The 14,817-nt window shown below is 43.4% G+C and overlaps 1 protein-coding gene across 5 annotated transcripts in view; it reads right to left on the bottom strand.

Annotated features, from left to right (window-relative positions):
* Positions 1–14,817, bottom strand: part of kazna (kazrin, periplakin interacting protein a) — a 135,382-nt gene that overhangs the window by 39,634 nt on the left and 80,931 nt on the right. For 4 of the 5 annotated variants that reach the window (XM_052059186.1, XM_052059187.1, XM_052059188.1 and 1 more), the window contains exon 4: positions 11,335–11,442. In XM_052059186.1, coding sequence (XP_051915146.1) covers positions 11,335–11,442 — 108 coding nt within the window. Of the gene's footprint in view, positions 1–4,985; positions 5,335–11,334; positions 11,443–14,817 lie in introns of those variants that run through there. The other variant, XM_052059189.1, reaches the window with a different exon arrangement.

Raw genomic sequence — 14,817 nt, 5'->3', positions numbered from 1 at the left:
GTGATGCGGCAATGCGAGTTGCAGGCTGCCATTTGACTTCCGACGTGGACGTAGGTTGGCGCTAACCAGCATGACGCCACAAACCAAGCGAAGCAAAAGTTGAAGAAATTTTTCCCCTGTATGTGCTTCTCTGAAAGATTAGTAGCAACACGTTAGTGGGGAATGAAATTAAATTCATGGTATCTTCTGAAAATGGTGTGTGCGGGTCGAGTTGAGAGACTTAATTGGACAGTGGTACCTCTACTTGCAAAATTAATTTAAATTAAATTAATTTTTTAACTCAAAAATGTTGTAAGTGGAGACGCATTTTTCATGTAAATGCTCCCAAAATTCAGACATCCATGTTTTATAAAGCATAAAAATCCATCAAAATATGGAACCAATACAAGTTACAATTAGATTATTGCACAATAAATGAGATTCGTGCATAATGTAAAAAAAACTAAGAATAAAGTAAAGAAGAAAAATGGTCATTTAACTTTTAATAGCGTCCTCACAGTTTTTTTGTTGTTGACTTTTTTAGTCCATTTTGTCAAGAACTGATCCAATGACGTTTGCATTTGTCGGCTTTTAACAGTTCTTCGAAAATGTCCAAGGCAAACAACAGCCTAGTGTGCGATCGCCCAAATGGTGAACACTTTTTCTGGGTGACTCACATTTACGTAAAACTATCGGAGCACCGCATGGCCCAAGGGCACAATGGCGAGGACGCTGCATAGACACACTATCTATACAGCTGCCGGTGTTGTGAAAGCGCTATATAAATCAGCATGTATTGTATTGTATTGTATCTATCTAAACTGATACAATGGTCCCTCTTAGCCAATGGGATGCCAGGACGATGCTTGGTAGTAGCCAATGGCAGAGCAGCTAAGCTGTTAAGTTAGAGCAGTTAAGTTCAGGAAACTCGGAGCTGCGATGAGCAGCCCACAGTGTATTTTTACCTTTTGTATCTTGAAATTTCTTCCCATAACAAGAGGCAAAATTTTCCTGTTGAGGCGTTTCGTAACTTGAAAATTTCGTATGAAGCGACGTTCGTAAGTAGAGGTACCACTGTATCTGGTCGGGCAATGTTTGCTTTTATCTGCCTCAAGAGTTGTGCTGCTGCAAGAGCATATTTTTCATTTAACTTAAAAAAAAGTAATCTCCCCAGCATTTGTTATTGAGCATATTTTTAAAAAAAACTTTTATGTGGGAGTGCGAGTCAAAAACAGAACAATGAAGAAACGATAGTGTCCGTTTTGCCGGGAGACATCCCTTGCATGGAACCAAATCCAGCCAAGAAAGTGTTTCAGTTTTGACAGATTAATCCTATTATGTGTACAAATATATTAGTTCACACGGGCAGCCAAGGTGGTCGTATTTATCTGTCACCGCGAATGTCAGAACTCTGCATATGGCGTCATTGAGAAAGAACCTTTGCAACTGAGGATAACCGTACAGCTATTTATTATCTCGGTGTAGGAGGCGGGCAGCTGATAAGCAAAATAAACAAAAACGGAATTTAAATGTGTTGCTAAAAATGCTAAAATAGTATATTTGAATCGGGAAAACAGGTCTGCTTTTGGAATACTAGAATTGAGAATAATCTGGGGCGGCCCGGTAGTCCAGTGGTTAGCATGTCGGCCTCACAGTGCAGAGGTACCGGGTTTGATTCCAGCTCCGGCCTCCCTGTGTGGAGTTTGCATGTTCTCCTGTGGGGGTTTTCTCCGGGTGTTCTCCTGTGTGGGTTTTCTCCGGGTGCTCCGGTTCGATTGGACGCTCTAAATTGTCCCTAGGTGTGAGTGTGGGCGTGGATGATTGTTTGTCTCTGTGTGCCCTGCGATTGGCTGGCGACCAGTTCAGGGTGTCCCCCGCCTAACTGCCCGAAGACGACTGGGATAGGCTCCAGCACCCCCCGCGACCCTAGTGAGGATCAAGCGGCTCGGAAAATGGATGGATTTATGGATGGAGAATAACCTGATGATGCGAGGCGAAATGAGTGAATCATATTCTGAACATGACAGCCAATCAAAGAAAAAGTGTTTTGGAATCATCATTTTGAGGAACCGAAATGTGCTCACATCCGTTGGCTTCCAAAAGAACATCCCACTATCCCAGTTGATGGCTTTGTAAACAACGTCCGCATCCTGTCTGTTTCGCAAATTCCAAGCGTAGCTAATAGTGTCACGGAAAAAAAAAAACCCGGGTCACATCGCTAAAATGTCACAAGAATGTAAACAGGAGGAGGTTCGGCTGTATGGACCTGCAAGCAAATAAAAGAACCCCAATAAACACAAAGTGGAGCAAAACTGGTGTTGGTTCACAATTTCATGAACTAGGTGGACAAGACAGCAGCCTACAACACGCTAGCACGTCGATGAGGATACTTCAAAGGCACGACTCGGTGCGGCTGTCACCCAACAACAACAAACCAAAAAAAAAGGGGAGAAAATATTGAGCAGATGCAAACCACTGATTGCCAGCTTCACAAACGACCAAAAGTCTCCAAGTGTGAACGCGCCCTTGCTCAAGATAAATGACTTACTTGACCAATGATGATCTTACTTTCAAATCTAATTAAGGAAGCCACAATGTGAGAAGGTAACAACCACCCGAGGGAGCTTCCTTCTGCCATCACCTGCTGCACTCACGGTAAGAAGAATAAAACAAAGGCAATTACACAACGAGCTAACTCAGCTGTAAGGGCTTCGATGCTGACACTGTCGCTTCTTTCTCTGTGTGTCAGTGCAAGTATCAGACAAGGTGCCCCCCCCCCCCCCCCCCCCCGTCCCCTCCTGCCAAAAAAGTGTTGTCTTGGTGTTGGCTTTAAATTGAACATCAAACATCAATTTCGGCCGTTCTTCGAGGATGACCCAATTTTCATTGTTGTCCAAATTCACTTTGCAAAGCCAAATAGCCAAACCGCTAACCTAGGCAGAATTCACAGATGTCCGAGAAATCTGAGAAGAAAAGGTGAGTCATCGAAGCACAACTGCAAATGCATTAGCACGCTCGGAGTGCTTAGGCGAAGGCAGCAATCCATCGCCCGCGGGTGTTTGTTTTGCTGCGAAAGCACTCATTTTCACAACCACACCTCGGTGTTAAGCCCTAAAGGTTTTCTCATTGAAAATCATTCAACTCAGTCTATTTTAATACCTCAATGAAATATGGCTCGAAACCGTTAGCTATACACTAAGGGTGACAAGCAGTGATGCTGCGCTCCTCCGTGAGAAGACCAAAGTGGAGCTAAATGATCCGAACGCCACGAGACAAATGAAAATGAACGTTGGGAAGCCAATGTCACACATGCATACGATTATTCTGACTTCATAAGGATAAAAAGCTTACCGTATTTTCCGCACTAAAAGGAGCACTGGATTATGAGGCGCACCTTCAATTAATTCATTCATCTTCCGAGCCGCTTGATCCTCACTAGGGTCGCGGGGGTGCTGGAGCCTATCCCAGCTGTCTTCGGGCAGTAGGCGGGGGACACCCTGAATCGGTTGCCAGCCAATCGCAGGGCACACAGAAACGAACAACCATTCGCACTCACACTCACACCTAGGGACAATTTAGAGTGTTCAATCAGCCTGCCACGCATGTTTTTGGAATGTGGGAGGAAACCGGAGCACCTGGAGAAAACCCACGCAGGCCCGGGGAGAACAGGCAAACTCCACACAGGGAGGCCGGAGCTGGAATCGAACCCGGTACCTCTGCACTGTGAAGCCTAGCTAGTATGCTAGTATTAACTACCATCCACGCCCACACTCACACCTAGGGACAATTTAGAGCGTCCAATCGAACCGGAGCACCCGGAGAAAACCCACACAGGAGAACATGCAAACTCCACACAGGGAGGCCGGATCTGGAATCGAACCCGGTACCTCTGCACTGTGAAGCCGACGTGCTAACCACTGGACTACCGGGCCGCCGCACCTTCAATGAACGGCCTAATTTTTTGCATATATTGGGCGCACTGGACTATAAGGCGCAATCTACAATACATCCACTAGATGGAGCTACGCTCCTTCCATTCGGCTCGAGAGGCATCCAAGACCGCTTCCGAAAAACGTCAATTATCGATTACTTCAATGAAACTACGAAAATTGAAAATAATGCATCAAAACAGAACATCAAGCGAGGAAATCATAAAAGAAATTCTATACGCCCCCTACAGAATTAATTTTGGCATATCCATGATCGTAGCGCCAACAGAACGATCAGATGTGTGTAAAATGTAGGAAACTGGACTGTCTCAGAAGTGTTTTATTATTTATTCCTTTGTTGTGTACTGCATTCACAAGCGAGGAAATCACAAAATAAATTCTGTAGGGGAGCTGTAGAATTTATTTTGTGATTTCCTCGCTTGCTTTTCCGTTTTGATGCATTATTTTCAATGGCCATACATTAGGCACAGCGGATTTTAGGCGTGCTGTGAGCTTTTTAAAAAAATGGAAGACTTTTTGGTGCGCCTTAGAGTGCGGAAAATACGGTAAATTGTAACAAGTAGCCACACGAATGCAAATGTGCCATCAATACCAACAGCTCGTAGTGTGTTCACTCTAAACACACAGTGACTTTTCCCAGAGTGAAGTAAAAAAAAAAAAAAAAAAGGTCTGAGGACAAACTTCACTTGACACAACTGTCGAGTGACCTCATCAAAAGCCTTGAACGCTAGTGCAAACCTCCACTCCTGTCTATGTTCTTCACTCCTTTGAATTGGTAGGTTAAAAGTCGCAGCTCCACATCGACAGCGAGTTCGGACGAACAGAACGGCCCTTAAGTGCGGACAGGTTAAAGTCTCCCAACGGCCCGATCGTTAAGCAGGTGACTGGATGGGGGGGGGAGCCTCACTATCAGATCAAGCCGCTGTGGACATACGAGCGAGTTATTCAATAAGCGGGGGGAAAAAAAAAGCAGGTGGAACTGCCTTCTGGGAAATAATGACCCTCCACTTTATGCTTCGGTCTAATGGGGCGGCCGCCGCAGTCATTTCCACTCACCGCACTTCGTCTGCTCCCTGTCTGACTTCATCCCCTGAGAGGGGGGTTCTCCAAAGGATTCCAGGTTAAGGCAGTAGTCTGCCAAGGCCCTTGACGATGCACAAAATCCTTTTTAAAAAACAAAAGAAAGGAAGATAATCGTTCACAGCCCACACTCGGCTTGCAAGTGATTATCGTGGCATTGACTCCGGGAAATATCCAGTATCCAGGTTCTGCCGCTGCGGTGTTTCCTTTTAGTGTCCCTTGCCGCACCTCGCTCATTCCAACAGTGGACCGAGCTTAGAGGGGTTGTCACTATTTTGCCCATGTTGATCGAACACACGCTTAGAGAGACGCGCGTACGCAAACAAGGGCGGAGCCAAGTCAAGGTGTCGGCTTGCAGACAGGTGAGTGTGAATGCAGGCTCACCACAGCAGGCTGCTCGGCAGCACGCCACTGGCAGCTGTTGACTCGCCTCGGGGTCTACCGGTACACAAACAATATGCGAGTCATCCGTGTTCATCTTTTAGTGGGTACAAATATAACTCACTGTTTTTCGACGAGAGATTGTCTCACAAAGAGTCCATTATTTGCACACAAAGTGGAGTCGTTATGCAATGGGTGAAAGCATAAATATGGTTGAAGTTCATCGCTTTTGCGATTTTTTTTCCTATAAAAATATGGAAACTAAAAATGTTGGCCAAGTTTGAAATAAAGTAATGTTCTAATCCAGGGGTGGGCAATTATTTTCCCAGGGGGGCCAAATGAGAAGCAGAAAATATTGTGGAGGGCCGGGCCAAAAGTTAGAAATAGAAAATAAAGAAGATAGCACAATGTCTTTTTGTATGCCAGTAATAATGTAACATTCTCGTCCACCATCACACTCAGCACCGGTTCTCCTCAAGGATGTGTACTGAGCCCCCTGTTGTTCACGCTCTACACATTTGACTGCTCTCCGACTCTTATTAGCGGTCCAGTTTGCAGAAAGTTTTTAACATGATAACAATCAAACCATTCTAGGAAATGTTCATTTACTCGAGCCACAAGCAATTCACTCTGAGCATGGAAATTGCCAGAATCGGACTGAGTAAGAATCGCTTCCTTGTTTTTCAAAGTCTCGTAGATTTGAGTCTTTCCGACTCCAGGCGTCTCCTGAATGTTTCGTACTTTGTTACCCGCTTCGTTTAATCAGATACTGTACATATCACTTTCCCTTCCATGGTCATTACTCTCTCCCTCTTTCTTCGCCTTCCCCTCCCTCCCTGTGCTCTACAACTTGAAGTAACTGCGCCACCTGGTGTTGAAATACCTGTCATTACAAGTCCAAATGAAATGAATGCAATCAAACCTTAATTGTGCACCAATCTTCGGCGGGCCGGATTAAAAAGACCAACGGGCCAGATCCGGCCCGCGGGCCGTAATTTGCCCACCCCTGTTCTAATAATAATAATAATAATAATAATACATCACATTTGTAAGCGCCTTTCACAACATCTGTATTTCATGCTTCAGGTTTCAAGTGGCATCAAATTAAAGTCAAAAGTAACTTTGCAGATTCAAGTACAATTTCCGTAGTCTCCAGAGCACTCGGTCCTTCCTGCGCGGAACGCATATTTGGCATTTGATGACGTTTAGATCGGATGTGTGCAGATGAGCGTTCATATTGCAAGACGCATCGCACACATATCCAAAAATCCATCCATCCATCCGTATTCTGTTCCGCTTTATCCTCACAAGGGTCGTGGTGGGTGCTGGAGCCTATCCCTGTAGGTGGAGGACACCCTGAACCGTTGCCAGTTGTAGGGCACAGACAGACTATTAACCACCCAGGTTCACACTCACACCGAGGGACAATTTGGAGTGTTCAATCAGCCAGCCATGCATATTTTTAGAATGTGGGAGGAAACCAGAGTACCCGCAGAAAACCCACGCAGGCAAAGGGAGAACATGCAAACTCCACACAGGGAGGACAGAGCTGGAATTGAACCCTGCACCTCTGCACTGTGAGGTCGACGCGCTAACCACTGGACCAGCCGGGCCGCGCGGACAATAATAAAGAAATAAATTGCGCTGCAGTGTGACCATAGCCTAAGAGTTGACGCCAAATATGTATATTTGAAATTGCAGTTTCATGTAACGAGTACATTTGTGTGATTTCATGACATGTCACGGGATTGCTAGTTTGAGTTTGCGTGCATCAATTATTCAAAAATAAGCCACAAAATTGGACTTGATTGCATGGCTCAATGTGATCCCGTAGCAATTAAACCACCAAACATGATCAGGGCTTGGAGACATCTATTTATGGAATAAATGTATGAAACTTATCAATGTCAATGTGATGAAAATGAACCAAACTCATATCACAATTCACAACCTTGAAACGTTTCTCTTTATTTATTTATCATTATTATTGTTTAATGTAATATCCCTGTCCTCCAATATCATTAGTTGTCCATTGTGCTTATGCATAATGTCCTAACTGACGAAAAAGAATAGTCACAGGATGTTAGCGGCAATTTTCAGGGGCTATGTGAGAGGATGAATGGGAGGTTTGGCGTTGCGGTCACGCGTGTTCACAGTCTGACAACGTAAGCGGAACACCAATCTCAGTTTACTCATAAGAAGTTTTTAAGGCAATGTTAAGAGCAAGGAGGAATTGCGGTTATAAGGCGAGCCAGAAATTGTTTCCAAGGGAGCTGAAGTGCATTGGCCTTGGAGTCAATATCTTTGAATTGCAAGAAGGGGAAACTGGAGAAAAGCCGTAATTGTGTCATTCATCATGTGGGCCCTGTGTGATGGAAAGCTACTTAATAAATGCGCTGGTCGTCCCGGCGTCTGGTGGAGTTCACAAACGGCTTCAATCACAAATCCTTGACAAAATAGTCGTTTTGTTTGTTTTTTTTGACTTGTGCTCTAACTAAAGCTGTCAAGCGATGATATTTTTAAAAAAAATTAATTATGCGTGCAGTTTTCCGTAATTATTTGCGATGAATCAGATGTATCTACTTCTACTTCCACTTTGAAACTCATAAAAGGTATTTCAACATGTCCAGCCTTCAGTTGAAAAGAACCTTGGAACTAATGTAGACTCATCAAATTAAATTCCTTTCATCGGTGACGACAATTCTTTTTCAATTAGGCAACAAAAAGCTAAAAAAGTGACTCAGCATTATCGGCATCTTTCTTATAGTCGTCGTATGGAGACAATTCTCAAAACGTCTCGCTTTGAGGTTTTCGTTATCCGCCCCCGAGCGTCACACTCCGGCAGTGTTGATTGGCAAAGTCGCACAACTAATACAACATTTCAACTTGGCTTTGCAAAGTGTGCAAATTATTTCCGAAATGTGTCCAATGAGGCATTCTACAATTTAAAACGTCAACGGAAAACGACCTCGCCGCCCTTCTTTGTACCGTCTTCGTGCCGGCGACTCTCAAAGACCGATTACAAAGTGAGCAGGGGTGAGCTGCCGCAGGAAGTAAATCGAACTGCTTTAACTATGCTAAATTTCTTTTAATACTTTCCATCATTGAAATTCATCTCCAGTTAACGTTCAGCTGTGACGTCCCGAGCTTTGACTCTTCATAAGCAGTGGTTGGGTTGTGTAATATACAGTACTACATTTAGACCAGGGGTGCCCAAACTTTTTGGATCGAAGATCTACTTTTTGATCAACTAACCTCACGGGATCTACCCTTACCGGCGCGCGCACACACACACCACACAAATTTAAGATTTACCTGCTTTATTTTATTTATTTTTGTGAAAATGAGACTGATTAGTGTGCAGTGTATATTAACACAAAAATATATTACTAACATGTACAATGACACACAAATGGTTGTTTGTTTTTTTTCTTCTCGACACTCCTCGGATCTACTTGGGACCTGTCTTAGATCTACCGGTAGATCAGGATCTACCTAATGGGCACCCCTGATTTAGTAGTAACGGAGTAATAAAATCATTTACTCATTAAAATTGTTAATAACGTTCCAGTTACTTATTCCTGTAATGCATTAGAATTTTGGGACCGCAAGACAAAATCACCAAAAGTATAGTAGAAAGCGATCCATTAGATAATTTAACAATCAAAGTTGTTAAAGAGCCCGTAACATGCAAAAACCAACGCTATTCATGTATTTACATTTTTATTTATTTTTTTTAGCCAGCGGGACACCCGACGAGTATCCTGGAAAGAGGCGCAATGAGTGGTGACCTACGACTTTACGACTATTTACTGCACTGGTATCAAACCCAAGGCCCGGGGGCCAGATCTGGCCCGCCCCCTCATTTTATGTGGCCTGCGAAAGCAAATCAAGCATGTCAAGTTCCATGATGCTCACAAAAGTCTGAACCAACATTTCAAATTGTCATATGTAATCCACAATAACAGTCATTTTTGACGTCCGATTTTCAAACTAGTTATTCATCAATTTATTGTGCGCTGTGTTTGTAATATGGGGCGGGGATTAAACATTTATATGATTTCCATCCATCCATCCATCCATCCATCCATCCATCTTCTACCGCTTATCCGGGGCCGGGTCGCGGGGGCAACAGCTTTAGCAGGGAAGCCCAGACTTCCCTCTCCCTAGCTACTTCTTCCAGCTCTCCCCGGGGGATCCCGAGGCGTTCCCAGGCCAGCTGGGTGACATAGTCTCTCCAGCGTGTCCTGGGTCTTCCTCGGGGTCTCCTTCCTGTGGGACATGCCCGGAACACCTCACCAGGGAGCCGTGATTTCCCAAAATTCATATTGGCCCTCCGAGGGAAACTGTAACCACAATGTGGCCCGCGACAAAAATGAGTTGTACACCCCTGATTTACTGTTTTGGTGGTACCTCAACTGACAAACTTAATTTGTTCCGTGATATTTCCACTGCACAGTATCGGTTCAACTTTTCCGTGACTAGTGTTTTTAACTTCATATAAAACAGGGGTGTCAAACTCGTTTTAGTTGCAGGCCAATTTGGAGTTACATCTTCCCGTCGAGGGCCGTTCTGACAGTGAAACCACAAAATTATGACTTGTACACAACAAATTCATAGATTACTCATTGTGAAATCAATCAAGTCGATTAAAATATTTTGTTCAATCATTGTTCAAGTAAGGGTAAACAGGGAAACAAAATTATTGCAAAATCTCACCGTTATTTATTACACATGACATTTTGGTACAGATCTAAGCAAGTTGACACACGTGATTTGCTTTCGCGGCCCACATAAATTGGCCTGGCGGACCGGACCTGTCCCCTGGGCCTTGAGTTTGACACAGTAACATAAAATGTCTACTCTCCGAGGCATTATTTTCAAAAATAAATACAATTTACAATTCAAACAATTTTGCTGGAAAATGTGCCGCTCTGCTAATTTTCCCTGTTGGCAACAGACTTTGTGAATCGCCGCATGACCAGAGACAAGAAACTTGTCAGCAAGCTCCTCTTGCACAATGTACCCCCCCCCCCACCCACATGGGATCTACTGTGGATTTGCTACATAAGTGTTGAGGATGTCCATTCCTCTCCCATGACCTCTGTCTCACCCTGCAGCTCTTCGCTATGTTACCCCAGGCAAAGCGCATAAATGGTCGTGTGGGTCAGCAATAAAACGTCAACTTGAAATCTTTAAACATGTGTACAAGCATATGCTGTCGCCCCCCCCACCAAAACCTTTCATGGGGTCGAGGATTCTCTTCCCAATCAGTGCAATGAATTCAAAGCACAGTAGTTTGATAGGTGAGGGTTTTTACCACAATTGCATTTCCTTTTTCGTCCCTTTCACACATCACCAGAAACCCACTCAGAGCAAGCCTTAATGTAGGAGTATATCGGCGAAGCTATTACTGATACATGGAAATGACTGTGGAGATGCTTGGATATTGTTGATGATGGCAATTTAAAGTCCGCACTTGACGGATTCCACGGGGAAACGTGTTTTGGGAAAATCCACACAAGTACTGTGTGTGTCAACGGCAAGTCAAAGTCGGGAAGCAAAACTCACCCAAGAAGTTCAAAGATCTGCAGTTAAACGAGGAGTTGGCAGTATTCAAATTACGAGCAAGATTTGATTATAGCCTAATCTTCAACCCTTTCGCAACGTCAAGAATGCCAAGTCGTGTCTCGTGAATTCGTCAAGTACGGTCTTCCTAAGAATGTCCTCGGCAAGTCCTTTTAATAATTGGAGTGGCTGTGTCCCGAGTGATTTTTGCCCACATCACATCAAATGATTGACACTTTGTGCATAACAGCGTTTGCATTTGATTAGCTGTTTTTCTTCGGGCGCGGTAGTTACTTAAACAAAAATTGGCAGAGGATAGGGCCTGGGGAAAAAAAAAAAAGATAATATATAATATAGAAAATATGCAGAGCAATACCTTTGTCCAGGGAGGCATCAGGAGAGTTGAAGTCCATCAGACTGCTGATTTCACTCGTGTAGCAAAGGTCAGTGGAGGGAGGCTTCTGCCTCGTATGCAGAGGTGTATCTGGAACAAAAACAAATAAAGTACGTTGTAAAAAATAAAAAAAACTGACGTCAATCAATTTTTCGGCAACTGCTTCAAGACACTCTGCATTGTACGCTATTCCGCCCCCCCCGCCCCCCCCGAGAAGCTTGTTCAGCATTGACTGCAGGCCTTGAATGCAGCATCATGAAAAACAGCCAAAACTCAGCACAGTCACGCAAATATTAGCATTTTTATGATTCCAGTTTGATTGGCTTCTGATGAGGTTCAGTGGCTTTAACAGAGTTTCCTGTAACCACCAGTGAGAGTATAACAAATGCATTGCTCCAGGCCAGTTCCCTAAAGTGTCCATGAAATCGCAGCGAGCGCAGTCAGCGTTTGTTGTTCGTCTCAATAAAAATGAGCAAGACCATTCCAAATGTAGTTTTTGTCCAAACAAACATCATATTTTAATCAAATCCATCCCGGACGGACACCCATTTTTGGGACAGAAGACAGCGGACGAGAATTGTTTTATTTTTTGTTTTGTTTTGTTTTGTTTTTTACAAAGGACAAACTAAGCAAGGACCCAAGTGGGTTTTCGCCCGTCCCTTTAATCGTCCCTAATCGGGTTAAGTATGTGGTCCTGGTAGGCAAAATAACAAGGCGAGACTGAAGCCAAACAGTATTTTCTTAACAGGCTATTAAACAGCAACCAATTTTCATCTCAACAGTATTTTTCAAAGAAAACTGCCATCTAGTGTACAGTCGGAGAACATAAAGTGCCTGCAGACACCCATTTCACTAACAATCAATGCAGCCGGTTAAGAAATCTGGCTGCGATCTGTCTATCGGTGCCCACTCACCAAGATTTTTATCTCCCCCACACCCCACCCACCCATTTGAGGCACGGATTTCTAAAAGTAAAGTTTCTATTATTATCATTGTATTTAATCATAGTAGCTATTTTTGCGTTGTGAAATACTCATGTTGCGCTTCTTATCAGTAAGGCATTAAAAATGTGAAGAAACGGTGATGTGTTTTGTGTTATTAATGGCCAGTCTTATCTATCCGAACAGCTGACGTTACTGAAAATAAACTTCAGTACACAGGCGTATATGGGAGGAATACGTCACAGTGCCCATCTCTGTTGCTTATATAGTAACCACTGAAAGCTTTATTGGCAGAGGGATGCTTTCACTGGGATGCTGACTTGTTTGTTGCATGGCGGTGAGGACATATCAATATGATTAATATTCATTTATTACATAGCCAAAAAGAAGATTTACAAAATAACACAGCCCCCTTTTCTCTAGTACGTGTCCTCATCACCCCACCATTATTAGCCTACCCACTATCAAGCTTTTAGGAAGCCATTAGTGGTTGAACTACATGTAATAATTACAATCCCATGTGTCTGCGGGGGAAAGCAAAGGGTCAAGGGGCGGTGCGGCCTTTTTGGCAAGAGTAGTCATCACACTTGCGATAATGGATTCCATTAGGCAACAAATAACAGCCTCGCTCCGTGTCCAGCTTCAAGTGATTGGTTTGAGCATATCAGCTGCTAATACGATATGAAGAAAGTAACAGCTCACAAAATAAGCCATTAATTTCGAAATACTCAACGGACATCTGGTACTGTATGTAGTGGTGCTGCAAATGCTGATATGTCATACGTATTGTTCAGCTTTCATAACCCTATGGCGCTGTCAAGATCAATTTTAAGCTTTTCCGGTACGTGTGTGCGTATATGTGTGTATATGTATATATATATATATATATATATATATATATATATATATATATATATATATATATATATATATATATATACACAGACAGAGAGAGAGAGAGAGATAAGAAAGTTTGTAGATAAAATAGATTATCTAGTTAATCTAGCTAGCTAGCTTAACTAGCTAGTTAGCTAGTGATAGATAGATAGATAGATAGATAGATAGATAGATAGATAGATAGATAGATAGATAGATAGATAGATAGATAGAATTAATGAATGAATTAATTAGTTAATCAGTTTTTTAATTGGGCAAAATATGTTTTAAGTTATATTGATTCATCTTACAGTTGGCTATATTAAGTGTTTTTGAACTCTCTCCAAGATCCCTTTTCCACTGAACAAGTTGCCACAGATCTTTATTTTGTTTTGGAATGGCATTGACAGAATTAGCAAGGAAGTGAACAACTGCAGCAGCAAAAGAAAGAATTTGAGTTTAAGACATAAATTCAAAGTGGCTTGTAACAAAAATTAGTTTGAGACACCCGGTGTACAGTGTACTCTATATATTTTGTCAGCACATGAACACAATGATCGGACCAATGGGAATGACGTTTCTCCCTCTATTAGTTTCACATTAGGATAAAAATACAGAATAAATTAGCAGTGACATTGAACAAAGAGCAGTGAGAGGACTCTGATGCTCGATTAAGATGTTGAATGATTCAATAAAAGCCGTGCTTTATATTGAAGTCCTTGCACTAGTTCCCAGTGTGCCACACTCACGGAGTTCAAAATTAGAACACTAATTTAAAGGTAAATCGAGTATTTACAGCTGCAAAGAAACTGACTTGACATGATTCATTCATTCAGTCATTCATCTTCCGTACCACTTGATCCTCACTAGGGTCGCGGGGGGTGCTGGAGCCCATCCCAGCCGTCTCCGGGCAGTAGGCGGGGGACACCCTGAATCGGTTGTCAGCCAATCGCAGGGCACACAGAGATGAACAATCAGCATGTCATGCATGTTTTTGGAATGTGGGAGGAAACCAGAGCACCCGGAGAAAACCCACGCAGGCCCGGCGAGAACATGCAAACTCCACACAGGGAGGCCGCAGCTGGAATCGAACCCGGTACCTCTGCACTGTGAAGCCGACGTGCTAACCACTGGACTACCGGGCCGCCACTTGACATGATTCCGAGATAAAATATCTCCCATTTGACGCTGCGAATGGAAATGATTGAAATGAATTACTCCAGTGCTCATGGACCGTCCGTCCCCTTGAATGCTTTCGTCTGACTCCATCACCTCTCCTCCTTCCTCATTTTCTCTGTGACTTTTTTTTTTAATGGTGTTCCCCAAAGCGCTTCTTACAACTGTGCCAGGCAAATTTTTATCTGCGGGAAAAAGCGGCGGGTGGAACAAAAGAAGGCTCTAATGACTAGTGGAGGTGATTAAGGACTGAATGGGCGCAATTGCCGGGACCTTCGCTGCCCTGCCTGCATTCTTCAAGTCGGTCTGTTATTTGCAGATAGGCGGTGCTTTGCGAACGCCTGCCACGCGCCTTTAATTGCACCGACATCCCCTGGACCGCAGGCTGCCGGACTTGAGATAAGGCAAACGAATTCATGCATTAATCACATCCACCTGTCCCAAGACCCCAATTTAAGGGTCCGTCTAAATA

This window comes from Hippocampus zosterae, chromosome 2 (assembly GCF_025434085.1).
Source record: "Hippocampus zosterae strain Florida chromosome 2, ASM2543408v3, whole genome shotgun sequence".
NCBI classification, from domain to species: domain Eukaryota; kingdom Metazoa; phylum Chordata; class Actinopteri; order Syngnathiformes; family Syngnathidae; genus Hippocampus; species Hippocampus zosterae.
This window is presented reverse-complemented; position numbering and strand designations above follow the sequence as displayed.